Source organism: Mustela erminea, chromosome 9, assembly GCF_009829155.1.
Source record: "Mustela erminea isolate mMusErm1 chromosome 9, mMusErm1.Pri, whole genome shotgun sequence".
Lineage (NCBI taxonomy): Eukaryota > Metazoa > Chordata > Mammalia > Carnivora > Mustelidae > Mustela > Mustela erminea.
The window spans coordinates 110,999,867-111,014,133 of record NC_045622.1 but is presented as its reverse complement, the minus strand read 5'-3'; the positions used below and the strand labels follow the sequence as shown (position 1 = coordinate 111,014,133).

At 62.4% G+C, this 14,267-nt stretch overlaps 1 protein-coding gene across 2 annotated transcripts in view; it reads left to right on the top strand.

Annotated features, from left to right (window-relative positions):
• SHANK2 (SH3 and multiple ankyrin repeat domains 2) overlaps positions 1–14,267 on the top strand; it is a 459,921-nt gene that overhangs the window by 434,948 nt on the left and 10,706 nt on the right. For both annotated transcript variants that reach the window (XM_032360192.1, XM_032360193.1), the window contains 4 exons: positions 3,887–4,017; positions 5,252–5,363; positions 6,225–6,245; positions 7,571–9,980. In XM_032360192.1, coding sequence (XP_032216083.1) covers positions 3,887–4,017; positions 5,252–5,363; positions 6,225–6,245; positions 7,571–9,980 — 2,674 coding nt within the window. The remainder of the gene's footprint in view (positions 1–3,886; positions 4,018–5,251; positions 5,364–6,224; positions 6,246–7,570; positions 9,981–14,267) is intronic.

The window sequence follows — 14,267 nt, the reverse complement described above, 5'->3', positions numbered from 1 at the left end:
CCTACCGGCACCTCTGGCTGCACCCACAGACCCATCCCATGGAAGGCAAGAGATGCCTGGGGGCCCTCGGGCCAGGAACAGCCCAATTGGGGTCAGAGCGGCCCTCCCCACGCCTCTATGCCTCCTGAGGAAACTGAGCCCGAGGGGGTCCGGCTGGCCGCGGCTGCTGTCAGCCTCGGGCTGGTGGGGTCTGTGTTTCCTCTTGCAGACGAGCTCCTGCCCAGGGTCTCATCCCGAGGTCTAGCTCGTGGGGCGTGGGCTTCTGCAGTGGGAGGGCTCAGGGCCCACGGGGTGACTCGTGGTGAAGCCCGCCTGCGCTCAAGGGTGTGCTCCAGGGCGGGGTGGCAGGGACCCCTGACGCTCTGGCCCTCCCTGCTCTGGTTCCCACGGCGCCCTCGTCACTGTGCTGCCAAACCCGCCCCTCCCCCCAGAGCACGCTCGTCCCCTCGCCGGGCAGCTTGCCCTTGATGGACGGTGAGCATCTCCCCGTCCTCTAAGCAGACCACAAACGTGCTTAGAAGGTTATAGTACAGCACCTCATCAGCGATCCCCCAGCCAGTTTTCAGATGTGTCTGCAGGACTGTTTTCAGCCACAGAGTATCTCATTTTAGGACTGCAGGGGGCTGGACTCACTAATCCTTTTCATCCGGAGCCCCTGAATAGAGACCCAAACCCCAGCTTTTGTCACTGAAACACAGTAATCCTGAGAGCCTCACAGCCCTGGCTCGTGGCCTGGTAGAGAAGCCTGCAGAGACGCAGGGCCGAGTGGTCCCAAGTCCGGTCCTGAGCCAGGCGGGCAGCTCCCTCGGAGACCGGAGCCAGGAGGGGACCCAGGCCCCCCGGGGAAGCATGTCTGCGCGAGTCACAAGCCACGCTAAGTGACTCTCGCCGAAGCAGCAGACTCCCAGCCCTGCCCTGACAAGCCCACGTGCTCTGCTGTGCCGGCTCCAGAGGACACCTGGGCGGAGGGAGGAGGACCCGGCCCGCCACACAGACGAGGCCGTCTGCTCAAGGCGGCCCTCGTCGCGGCTGAGTGTGGCGCGCAGGGCCCTGACCGCCAGCAGCTCGACCAGGCAGACCATGATGGCGGTCCTCCGTGTCCACTGCCCACCAGGGCTCGGCACCCCTGGCCGAAGGTTGGGGCACAGAGGCTGGGTGACCCCAGCTAGAGCTCCAGCCCCCACCACCTGGTCGCTGGCTTTTACCTGCATGACCTTCAGCACCTCAGGTCCGGATTGTTCCAGGTTCTCATTAGGGTTAGAAGTGAGGCATTCAGAATTTCCACCAGGGACGATTCTTAACATGGGCCTGGCCTCACCTTGACGTGCCCAGCATCCAAGGCTTATTTTTTAGGGTGACTGCCATGTGCCCGGAAGCTTCACGATCAGTCTGCCACCTGCATATTTGGGGCATGTGAAGATCCCAGGTGGCACCCCAATACCGCACAGGGGACCCGCAGCATGTGGGGGCAAGGGAGTTCAAACCAAAGCAAGAGCTAGAAACAGGAGGCTCGCCAAGGTTCTGCCGGTTAGCTCTGCATCCCAGGACAGCGTCCTGCCCCAGGCTCCCTGCTCGATGTGGCCAGATGCACCGCCAGTGCCCCACCTGCGGGGTCGCCCACAGGAGGACTGTGGGGCTCCAGGTTCCAGAGGTCCAAGAGGGAGCCTCAGTGAGCTGTGTGGGCTACAGTGAAGGCCAGACCCACAGACAGGCTCGCAGCTCCGAGGACACCCGAATCCCTGCACCTGAACGGAAGCAAACCGACAGCCATCACGAGGGCCGGCTTCCAGGCACAGGCCACGAGGATCAAGGAGGCTAACCAAGCACCACCAGACCACCGACCGTGAGCGGCCCGAGCCGTAGTCAAGGGCGCGCAGCCCGGCTGACAGGCCGCAGAAGCGAGTTAGAGCCCAGCCGCAGAAGGAGTCCTGCCCCAGACCAGAGTGCGGACAGCTTCCGGAAGGAAGCAGCTTTCCAAGATTGTGGGGTGTGCACAGCACAGCAGAGGGAGGAGGGCAGGAGAGAAAGGAGAAGGGGCAGCAGCTGTGGGGGGCAGGGACGAGTGGCCCTGAGCACTGCTGAGGAGGACAGGACAGCTCCAGGAGCCATGAGGAGGAAGGTGGGCTGGGGACAGAATGACCCAGACGTGTGGGTGTCTCTGACCAACTCCCTAAAGGACCAAGGCTTACCAGCTCCCCCAGCACCCACGAGGAGCAGGAAATGCCCTCGGCAGGCCTGCCCAGACCACAGGGCAGGACAAAGGGAAGGAGCGGGTCTTCACACGGGAGACGCAGGTGTGAGTCTGTGTGTGTCATGGGGGAGGCCTCCCTGAGGCCCCTCTGCCTGAACCCTGGGCTCGTGGCTCAATGGCAGGTGACCTGGGGCAGGGTCCTGGCCAGGCACAGGCGTCTTCCAGACAGAGTTTCATGCTTTGCAGGCCCCAGACTCTCTGGCACATTCTCCTGCCCCTCCTTTTCACAGCCTCTTAAAAATGTGAACAGCCTGCAGGCACCGAGAACAGCAGGCAGGGTTTGACCCCAGGGACACAAGGTGCTAACCCAGGACACAGCTCTGGAGTCAGGAGCCTTGTGAGCAGCTACCCGCAGATGTCGGAGTCTCACCCGTGTGTGCTCTGGGTGGCTGGGCTGGCCCTGGTGGCTGCCTGCCCAGGTACCCCCACCCTACATACCCACTCCCTGGTCTGGGGCTCTGAAAATGTTGGGGTTCTGGGGAAGTTTTCCAGGGGACTAGCTCCTTTGGGAAGTCCCCATTACGAGTAGCTGTCCCACCCAATGGGAATGACTGGACGCCCAGAGATCCCGTCTGCTCCAACACTCAAGTGCTGACCTCACAGCTCAAGGCGGGGGGCAAGGCCCCAGGGGCCTGGGTCTTTGCGATGGTATGCACTTTGTGGGGCATCACGAGGCCGCCAAAAAGGTTGAGGAGGCTAGGGGGCCTCAGGCTGTGGCCTTGCTAGCCTTGGGAGAGCAAGGAGAGTGCTGTGCCTAACCAGGTTCAAAACAGGCTATTCCCACCAGGCGCCCCTCACACTGGCTTCGTGCTAACGTGGCCACAATCCTCCTGGAAGGGTGGCTGGGGCGGGCGCCACTGAAGACACTTGCTCTGCACGTCTCAGGCAGCCTCCAGATAAAACTGGGCGTCAGGGCAATTCTGGAATGTGTTCAAATCTGAAGCTTACAAGTTTAACCAAAAAAGTTAAAAATTTTTTAGTTTATAGCTTTCTTAAGCTTTTAATTTGTAAAAATCACTTATACCTAATGCTTTACTTTCTTTTTCACAAAGAAATGAGCATGTGGTACTATTGGGAAATCGGGTCTTGCCCAAGCAGCAAGGGCTCGGCCTCTGGAGCCGGTCCCCTGAGCAACCCCTGAGCCACCCCCAGAGCCAGCCCCCCAAGCCCGCCAGTGTGGCCCGCCTGGCTACGCGGCCTACCTGGCTGCACCCACGGCCTCCAGCCCTGGGCCGTAGGGCTTACACCCCAGCAACTGCATCTTGCTACGAAGCAGCCTTGCCTCCGAGCTCTTAACAAGATTCCTGACACTGGTTTAGTTCACACGGTCAAGAGTAAGTCCCATCGGCACGAATCCAGGCAGCTCCAGTGAAGATGTGACTTTCAGGGAGTGTGGGGCCCCAGGGACTGCGGCTGCGTCCAGTCTGTGTGCACCTCCCTGGGGTGACGGTGTGCGTGCATGAGGCAGACCGACGCGTGCGTGCCCCACGCCGGGGCGCCGTGCACCTGCTTGCATGGTCAAGGCCGGAGCAGGGAAACGGCTGCGCACGTGTGCAGGGCACCTTGCCAGAGGCAGGCCTGGTTGTTTCAGGGGCCCCCCACTGACTGCTGTTCCCACCACCATTTCTATTGCAGATAAACCCGAGGAGATAGTCCCGGCCTCCAAGCCATCCCGCGCTGCTGATAACGTGGCCATGGAGTCCAGGGTGGCCACCATCAAGCAGCGGCCCACCAGCCGGTGCTTCCCGTCCGTCTCGGACATGAACGTGAGTGGCCATGCCCCGGGGGATGGCGGCGGGGGGTGGGGGGGGGCGTCCTGGCAGGGGGAGCTCATGCGCTCTGGGCTGTGTGGACAGGGCGCTCCTCGGTGTCTCCCGGACTCGGCCACCTGTACTCAGCCTCCGTGCCTCGTGGCAGGTCCGAGTGTCCCAGTCACAGCCCCTTAGTGCCTTCTCAGAACCCACCTCACAGTGAGTCACTCGCTTTCCCCTAGTCTCGTCTTAGACCGTCACCCGCAAACACCACTCACCGGATAGGACAGCCTTGCACGGTGCACACTCAAACAGCAGCAACTGCTAGTGAGGACAGCGGACATGCTCACCCCGGCACCCATCATCTCCAGAACCCCACGGGGGCACTCCCAGGAGTTCCAGGCAACCTCCCCATGCAGGACGAGCCATCCCCCAGGATGTGCCCCCATCCTTGCTGCCTACCTTGTTTGCAGCCTCGGCTGTGTCTCAAGTGCCACCCCCCTACCCCCCTACCCCGGCCTCAATGCTCTCCAGCCCGGTCTTGGGCTCCAGAAAGCCAGGCAGATGCCCCCGGGGTGGGCGGGGGGGAACGCGGTGGGTAGGAAGATCTTCTGGGGCCCTGAGCACAAGATCTGCAAGAGCCCACAGCCGTTACCCCCAGGCTCCGAGTCGCCCTCCGATGCGGTGGGCTGGAGGGGGCAGCCGGCAGCCCCGTACAGACGGGTAAGGGGCAGGTGGGCTGGGAGCTGCTCAGGCACCTGCTCCCAAGTGAAGGAGGTAAGCCCTAGCTGCCCGCTGCGCCGGCCCAGCTGCTGCAGCCTCTGTGCCCGTGCGGCCCGGGAGCGCCGGGGCAGCCCAGCAGCTGGCTCAGTCACACCAGCCCCTGGCCGCCCCTCCCGTGCTGTGGAGGAAGACCGAGCTCCTGCGCTGGCCGCCACTGTGTGCATTCTGCTCTACGCAGCATCGGCCCGGGCCCCTTCTCTCGGGCTGGTTGGCCAGACCACGGCTCCACCGAGCACGCTGGCACTTAGCAGGAGCCTGTGGGCAGTGTTCGGGGAGAGCCTCTCTGGGGTCCCTGAAGCTGGTGCGTCCCATCAGCCTCCGCTGGACGCAGCCTGCTGCTGGGAGCGGCACACGAAGCCAGACGGCAGCTGCCCACCGCCCGGGGCTGCTATGACACCCTCTGGGCCCGGCTGCTATGGGCGGAACTGGGAGGGGCCCCCCTCACTCCGGGTTCTCTGGTTTGCAGTCCGTGTACGAACGACAGGGGATTGCTGTAATGACGCCCACGGTTCCCGGGAGCCCGAAAGGCCCGTTTCTGGGCCTCCCCCGAGGTACGATGCGAAGGCAGAAATCAATAGGTAAGAAGCGCAGCCTACACTCACAGAGGTTCCCCTTGGCTCTCAGAGAAGCCCTCGGAGACCCCAGGGCAGAGCCGACCCCCAGGCCACCCCCAGGGCCACTCACCAGGGCCCTCCGAACGCCCCAGCAGACTGGAACCCTTCTACCTGCTGGAACAAAGTCCAGCCTTGCAAATGCACGATCTGTGCTAACACCAGCAGGGTGAAGGGGCCCATGTCAGGAGGGAGGCAGGGGGCAGGCTGGGGGGGTCTGGGAAGCCCCCTCCCTCATCCCACCAGGATCAGAGCGGCAGGTGGAGGGGGCCCTGCTCAGTGCAATCCTCACGTTCCCTGCGTTGTCTGGAACGAAACCGCCATGTTTCTCGGGGCGAGCTCGATGGGACACTTCAGGGGGTGGGGGGGCCAGGTTCTAGAACTTGGATAAACCAGTGTACCTGTGTCATAGAAAGCCACCTACCTTCTTATTAATGTCTCAGTGACACCTACTGATGCTTCCAGGCGAGGTGACTGTGACCCTGCCAGGCAGCCCCTTTGTGAGACAGTCCAGCACTGTCTTTACCACGTAAATTCTCAAAGGAGCTGCTACTGCTGGACACCAGTGGACACGGCCATCCCAGGCCAGCCCTTGGGGACGCCATGGGGTGGTTTCTGGGAGTACCCCTGCGCTGTTGTTTGGGGACCTGGCTCCTTTGTCCCCAGTGTGCGGTGGCTCACAGGCAGTGATCCAGTAGTGACCGTGGTGGCATCTGGCTCCTAAAACTCGCCCTCCCAGGTGCACAGGGCCACCGCCGAGTAGCACAGACGCCGTGTTATGTCCCTGGCTCTGTACCTGGTTAATAACAATTGATTTCCTCCTGTCAGACAGCAGAATCTTTCTATCAGGTCAGTGAACCTTACAGTTTGGAATCTGTGATCTGAATGCAACCCCTACACTTACTCTATAAGGCGTATTCTTAAATTATTACTCCTTGGGAACATCACTGTCAGGCAACCCATGTGTAGCAAATGGTCAAGAAGGCCTTTTAGCAATCCGTCTGTCCGATACCAAAACACCCTCCCACAGGAGTACGTTAAATTGGGAATACCCTTATCGAATGGAAAATTTCATTGGAATAAATTATTGTAGTTTGTCCTAGAAGATTTTTTTTTATTTGAAGTAATTCATTCTGTTACCTCTTTGAGCACCTGCATGCCGCCAGCGTGAGACCCGAGTCCCTCCCATCTGTGTGTGTGTGTGTACCTTCCCGTCTCCGCGAGTGCGTTCTGTTGATGTTTCACTGTCTCAGACCGTGGGAGAGAGTCTGTAAGCCCTGCCCAGTTGACCCGCACAGAGAAGCCAGACCCAATGAGGCCAGATGCCCGCCGGCACCACACCAGGCCCCCCGGCACACTCGTACCCAACAGGTGCTGCTCCACTACGTCAGGTCCTGGGGGCACCCTGGCTTGCTGCCACGTCTGCCGAATGCTGACCCGGGTTAGCGGTGACAGTGGAAAGTTCCTGGCCCCTCAGCCCAGCGCAGAGGGTCTTAGGATGACCCAGAGGGGCTCCTGAGGCCAGTGGCCCAGGGTTTGCTCCAGAAGCGGCTCCTGGCTGGGGCTGGGGTCTTGAGTTAGAGAGGACTCCGGACCCCCTCCCCTCACAGGTGTGTCAAAGAGCCAGAAGGGCCTTCTCTGCCTCACAGCTGTCCTCCTGAGGGACCCCCCAATGCCCTCAAGGCCCCAGGTGACAAGCGGGCTCCTGTCACTTGGTCAGGGCCAGCTTTTGGGCCCCTCAGCAGCAGCACCATCCACGTCACACGGGCCTGGCCAAGCCCAATGGGACAGATGCGTCCCGCCCCAGCCCAGCCCCCGCGTGTTCACGTGCACCCACGTGCTGGCACGCAGCTTGTGGCCCTGGGCACCTGCCCCGCCACGCGCATCCCTCCCCGCGGCTGCTCTGGGCGCCGCACACAGAACACCTCAACAGCACGCACTCAACGCCTCCCAGCACCTTTCTCTTGTTTTCTTTTCTTTCCCGGTTTCCTGTCTTTTCCTTGGGGGGCTCGGCTGGGCCACGTAAGCTCTTGACGTGTGGCTTGTGCTGTGCTCCGTGAACACGTGTGCACCGTGGTTCGTTGTGGTGTGCAGACGTATGCGTAGCACAAACCTAGGAGCTTGGTGGGGAGTCCCGGTCACGGCTGCAAACTGAGCCTGCCTTCTCCCTGCAGGAATAACGGAGGAAGAGCGGCAGTTTCTGGCCCCTCCGATGCTGAAGTTCACCAGAAGCCTGTCCATGCCAGACACCTCCGAGGACATCCCGCCCCCACCGCAGTCTGTGCCCCCATCCCCCCCACCCCCATCCCCCACCACCTACAACTGCCCCAAGTCCCCAACCCCAAGAGTCTACGGGACCATCAAGCCAGCATTCAATCAGAACCCCGCTGCCAAGGTGTCCCCCGCGGCTCGCTCGGACACAGTGGCCACGGTGATGAGGGACAAGGGGCTGTACTACCGGCGGGAGCTGGACCGCTACTCCTTGGACTCCGACGACCTCTACAGCCGCAGCGCCGCCGCCCAGGCCAACTTCCGCGCCAAAAGAGGCCAGATGCCAGAAAACCCGTACTCGGAGGTGGGAAGGATCGCGAGCAAAGCCGTGTACGTCCCCGCCAAGCCCGCTCGGCGGAAGGGCATGCTGGTGAAGCAGTCCAATGTGGAGGACAGCCCCGAGAAGACGTGCTCCATCCCCATCCCGACCATCATCGTGAAGGAGCCGTCCACCAGCAGCAGCGGGAAGAGCAGCCAGGGCAGCAGCACGGAGATCGACCCACAGGCGCCCGAGCCGCCGGGCCAGCTGCGGCCTGACGACAGCCTGACCGTCAGCAGCCCCTTCGCTGCCGCCATCGCTGGGGCCGTCCGCGACCGGGAGAAGCGGCTGGAAGCCAGGAGGAACTCCCCGGCCTTCCTCTCCACAGACCTGGGGGACGAGGACGTTGGGCTGGGGCCACCCGCTGCCCGGGCACACCCCTCCAACTTCCCCGAAGAGGTCGGCTTCGGCGAGGAGGATGGTGCCGAGCCACTGTCATTGCCCACGCCGGTGGCACCGCCCAGGGAGCCCGAGAACCACTTTGTGGGTGGTGGCGAGGCTGCAGCTCAGGGGGAGGCCGGCAGGCCGCTGAATTCCACATCCAAAGCCAAGGGTCCCGAGGGCAGCCCCGCAGTGCCCCCCAAGAGCAGCAGCGCAGCCAGCCCCGAGAATTACGTCCACCCGCTCACGGGCCGGCTGCTGGACCCCAGCTCCCCGCTGGCCCTGGCGCTGTCTGCAAGGGACCGAGCCATGAAGGAGTCTCAACAGGGTCCCAAGGGGGAGGCCCCCAAGGCCGACCTCCACAAACCTCTCTACATCGATACCAAAATGCGGCCCAGCGTGGAAGCAGGCTTCCCTCCGGTCACCAGGCAGAACACACGGGGACCCCTGAGGCGGCAGGAGACCGAGAACAAGTACGAGGCGGAGCTGGGCAAGGACCGCAAGGGCGAGGACAAGAAGCACGCGCTCATCAACATCGTGGACACGTCCCAGCAGAGGTCGGCTGGCCTGCTGATGGTCCACACTGTGGACGCGGCCACCACCGACCACCTGCTGCGGGAAGAGGACGAGAAAGCCGACGTGGAGGCCACGCCAGACCACTCGCTGCCCGAGGGGCCAGAAGGCGCTCCCGAAACCGAAGGTGCTTTACAGATCTCCGCCAGCCCCGAGCCCGCCGCCGCCGTGCCTGGCAGGACCATTGTGGCAGCGGGCTCTGTGGAAGAGGCGGTGATTTTGCCATTCCGCATCCCTCCTCCCCCTCTGGCATCCGTGGATCTGGACGAGGATTTCATTTTTACAGAGCCATTGCCTCCCCCCCTGGAATTCGCAAATAGTTTTGATATCCCCGATGACCGCATCGCTTCTGTCCCTGCTCTCACGGACCTGGTCAAGCAGAAGAAACAGGACGCCTCCCCGTCCCCTTCGTTGAACCCCAGCCAACCAGCCAACTGTGCAGACAGTAAGAAGCCGGCTGGCCTTTCCAACTGCCTGCCCGCCTCCTTCCTGCCGCCCCCCGAGAACTTTGACGTGGTCGCGGACTCTGGGATTGAGGAGGTGGACAGCCGGAGCAGCAGTGACCACCATCTCGAGACAACCAGCACCGTCTCCACGGTGTCCAGCATGTCCACCCTGTCCTCCGAAGGCGGGGAGAGCGTGGACACCTGCACAGTCTACGCGGACGGGCAAGCATTTCCGGCGGACAAGCCGCCAGTACCCCCGAAGCCAAAAGTAAAGCCCATAATTCCCAAAAGCAACGCACTTTATCAGGACGCGCTAGTGGAGGAGGACGTGGATAGCTTCGTCATCCCTCCCCCGGCACCCCCGCCGCCGCCAGGCAGCGCCCAGCCTGGGGCGACAAAGGTCACGCCACCAAGGACCTCCAAGTTGTGGGGGGACGTGTCCGAGGTCAGAAGCCCGATTCGCTCAGGCCCAAAGGCAAACGTGATCAGTGAACTGAACTCAATCCTGCAGCAAATGAACCGAGAGAAATCGGCAAAGCCGGGGGAAGGACTGGATTCGCCCACAGGAACCAAGCCTGCCAGCCTTGCTCCAAGGTAAGTCCCACAATTGGCTTAGACGCAGACTGCCCCGTGCCGGCTTCCCTGTCTCGTCCAGGCAGGGCCGACCAGGAAAGGCCCTCGGGGAGCAGCCAGAGTGGACATGAAGCAGGGAATCCATCAGGCCTTGTGCTGGCCGCACCTGTTACGCACCGTCCACCCCACCCGCCCGGAGTCCAGCACGGCAGAGCACACACCTCGGCCATCCCGGCAGGACGCCGCACTCCCCGAGTCAGGACCTGTATTAAAATGCAGCCACACAGGGCCAGTCCCACCACGGCTCCCCAAGAGGAGCTCTGGTCCCTGTGGTTGGGACCAGAGGAGGACCCCCTGCGAGGTCATTCTGGAGGCTTGCAGACGCTCAAACCGAGCTCCGCCAGCTGGCGGCAGGGAACAGCCTTGCCAAAGGAGAGCGAGTGGGGCGGCGGCCTGCGCGTGTGGTTAAGTGTGCGTGGATCCTTCTCGCTTCCTCCCATCAGACGGGTTGGAGAGCTGGGGAAGGTGCCAGGTGGCGGCTTCACAAGTGGGCTCAGAGGAGAACGCCCCCCCGCCCCACCAGCCCAGCCCTCAAGCAGGCGTCACGGAAGAGGGCGTCCCCGTCTCCCCAGGGCGACCATTCATGGTTCACGCAGCGTTCAAGGTGCTGCTGCCACAGGTGGGGGTTGGGGGGTGAGGGGTCACGTCTAAACGGAGCCAGAAGGCTCTGAGGAGGCAGGCCGTGCCCTACGGCAGGCCCCTCACGCTCTGCCTAGAGCTCGGGGGTGATTCTCACCAGAGCCGTTCGCTCGCCCAGAGGCTCCCCGTGCTGGGCGTTCCTCCCGGGACGCGCTCCGTGCCCTGCCCCGCGCCTCTGTCCGCTCCAGGTCTCGTTGCTGTGACCACCGAGTCTCTCTTCATGCTCCCGCCGGACAGGCGTTTGCCTCAAATGTCTCACCCCATTAACCAGCGGCACCCCCTGCGGTTGCTCCTTCAGCGTGGATGTAAATAAATGACTCAAATGGTTCACGTTACGCTCGGAGAAATACTGATGGGCCAGCCTTGGTAGAGAGAAGCGGGGCAACACTCCGTCTTTTAATGGACACTCTACCACGAACTGTGACGCCGAGTAACCCCGCCGGCGGAAGAGGCAGTCCGCAGAAAGTCCCCGTTTCTGGCAGACATCTGCACACACGTACCTACAAATACCACATGCTTGGAAGTTTGAAAGGAAAGTCTTAGAACTGGCCAGTGTTGCCCTTTCCCTGTGCGTGAGAATACAGTGCTTTGCTGCTACATCACGTGAGGCACAAGAATGAGCTCTCTTTAGGGCTTCCCGTTCTTCAGAACGCTGGCCCGCGAGTGCAGGGGAGCGGGTACTGACTGTACCCATTCTCCAGAAGTGGGAAGTGGGGCGCAGGGCAGCCGGGCCCCACACACGGGGGGAGACCGAGCCAGGACTCAGGCTGAGGGCCTGGCCTGGCGCTTCCCCTCGTGGCCAGTGTCTGAGCTCGGAAGAGTCTGACGGGGTGACCCAAGGGCTGCTCAGGGCCTAAGCCCCCCTGCCCCGAGCTCTCCCACCCCGATCCAGGGGCTTCTGGATTTCTCGCCACCTCCACTCCCTTCCCAACCGTGTGAGCCCCCAGGGGCAGGAGACAGAGCCGGTGTCGAGCCGCACGTGTCCCGAGGGCTTCCCCACCTGCGTTTCCCTCAGCGGGAGGGGCCTCAGAGCACACGTCACCTGGCAGAATCCTGTTGGATTTCTCGAGAACAGCTGCAGGACCACCTCCAAGCGATGCTCCGATGCCAAGCACAGCTACCTCCGGTCTGCTCTGTTATTTATAACCCAGTTCCCTTACGACGAGAACATCAGCCGACATCGATCCAAGCCTCCCCAAACGCTGGGCGTCGCGCAGCACAGGCACTGCTGACGCAGGGCCTGCCGTGATCTCCCGGGCACACAAGCAGACTGAAGGTCAGAGAAGCAGAGTGCGTGGCCAGGGCCGCCCACCTGAAGGCAGAGACCCAACCTCCACCCAGGGAGCATCTCAGGGTTCCACTCGTGAGCTGTTGTGGGAGCCAGGGATCAGCCTGGAAGGAAGGGGTGGCTGCCCGAGCTGTCTGCAGGGCTGAGATCCCCGATGGCAGGCCATCCCCAGGCCTTTGCAGGCCACCTGAGCCCACCTGCTTGCCAGAGCCCTTCTCTTTGGTGACCCGGTGGCTGACGGCAGGCCAGGCAGTCGCGAGGCAGCCCCTGGCATTGCTGAGCACCAGGGCTGGCATCTTATTCTCAGCTCTCAGCCAAGGGTGGCACTGAGCTGGCCTGGGCATCTGATGGCCTTGAACCCCAAGGACAAAGAGGAAGGTCATCGCCTTCAAGAACTACACGGGGCCTTCCACCAGCTATTGTGGCTTAACTATTGCACAGCCTCACTGGGCAAAGCCCTAAGCAGCCGTGAGGTGTGGCTGTGAAGCTGCTGACAAGAGTGAGGTGGGTGACAGCTGCTGGGCCGGGGGCAAGCCTTGGTTGACAGACCTGGGTGTTTGCCCATTTGGAAGCCACCTGCCCGGGTGGCTCCCTGCTACTTGTGGTCACATCTAGGACCTCAGGCTGGGAGTGGCCCCGGCGGCGAGGGCGCGGACCGACACGCGGGGCGGCCTCCTGAGAAGCAGGTTCCCCAGGGAGAGTGAGAAGCGGGCACGTGCACAAACCTTCTCCCCACAGGAACTGTTCTGCTTGCCTGAGAGCTCGAGTTTTGGGGCTCACCGCTTCGGGGTTACCAGCCCCCTTGGCTGCCTCTAGCTACTGAGCCAAGACGCTTCACTTCTCTGTAGAACCCAGGGTGGGACAGGACCCTTGCCCACCTGAGGGAGTGAGGCTCGACCTGAGCCACACAGCTCCTCCCCAGGACCAGAGAGGACACGGGATCTGGAGACGCCCTGCCTACGGCTGGGCTGGCGAGAGCGTGATCGAGAGAAGTCTTCTGAGCTCCAAGGCTGGAGACCCCTCCTCGGCCCCTTGGAGATGCCCCACTGAGCGGGGAGCGCCCTGGCAGCTCTGGGGAAAGCGGTCCTTCCGCTGCCCAGCCCGATCTTTCCAGGAAGTGACCTCGTCTTGGAAGAGAAGCAAAGACAGCAGTGGTTTGAGGGCGTCTGCGAGCCCCAGCCCTTCCCGGGAAGCTCTGAGTCAGGAGGGTGGCCAGCCGCGCTCCCCTTAGGACAGGCACCGGCGAACGTGCTACCCACGGCCGCGAGGATGTCCATCCCGCGCGCGCTTTCTCCTCTTCAAAGCCCTTTGGCGATCTGCGTCCCCCGAGGATTTCGTGGTGATGGTGGAGGGCTCGGCATCAGCGGCTTCCTTCCCCATTCTGGAGCACTTGGTGTTATGCCTGAAGTCATGGGGCCCAGTGCAGCCCCGCCCACGTCCGGGGGAGCGGGGGGGCGGGGGGCAGAGCTGGGAGGCCGTTCCTGACACTCCGTTCCTGAGCCTGGAAGCCTGGCCCAGCCCAGGGCCTCCTGAATCCCCGGCCAGGAGTCCCCAAGTTGCTGTTTTGTAGGGACCCAGGGCCGTCCCTGAGGGTAGAGAGTAGCGGGAGGGCCACACTCCCACAGAGGCCTGGGCCCCGGAAGCTGGACACGAAGTCGGCAGCGCCTCTCCCATGCCAGGGGCCGTGCTGAGCCTCGGGGCTCGTCCCTGCTCCGGAAGACATTCTAGGCCTCTCCTCCATGGGCAGCTGCACTCTCAAGGGGGAAGACGGACAGGAAGTAAGAAACAGGAGAAATCCAAGCACACCAGTGCGACGAAGGAACGGGGCTGATTCCCAAGTCCAAGTGAACATGGGCAGGAAGAAGGTGACAGTCTGTCCTTAAGAAAGTGACCTTGATCAAGTAAATAAATAAAATCTTAAAAAAAAAAGAAAGTGACCTTGGAATGACTGGAAATACAGAAAGGAGCCAGGTGTGTGGACAGCCAGGAGTGGGGCATCCCAGGGACAGGGACAGGGGCACAAAGCCTGGAGGCCAGAAGGTGCTTGCCCTGCCAAGGGAGGCCTGGCAGGTCTTGGAGGCAGGAGAGCAGGATTGTGTGCATCCTGCGAGAAGGTGGCCACCCCAGGCTTGTGTGACCAGACCGTGTCACAGTTACCGGCAGCCACCCAGCACAGCAGCTCTCAGGGTGGCACAGGTGCCCTTCGCCGGCTGGGCGGGGTCCGTGGGCAAGGCTGGGGGTCCTGCGCTCCGTAGACCAAGGGGCAGATTCAAAGGCCACAGGCCTCAGGAACCCGAACGGCAACTCCATCTGCCCGACGT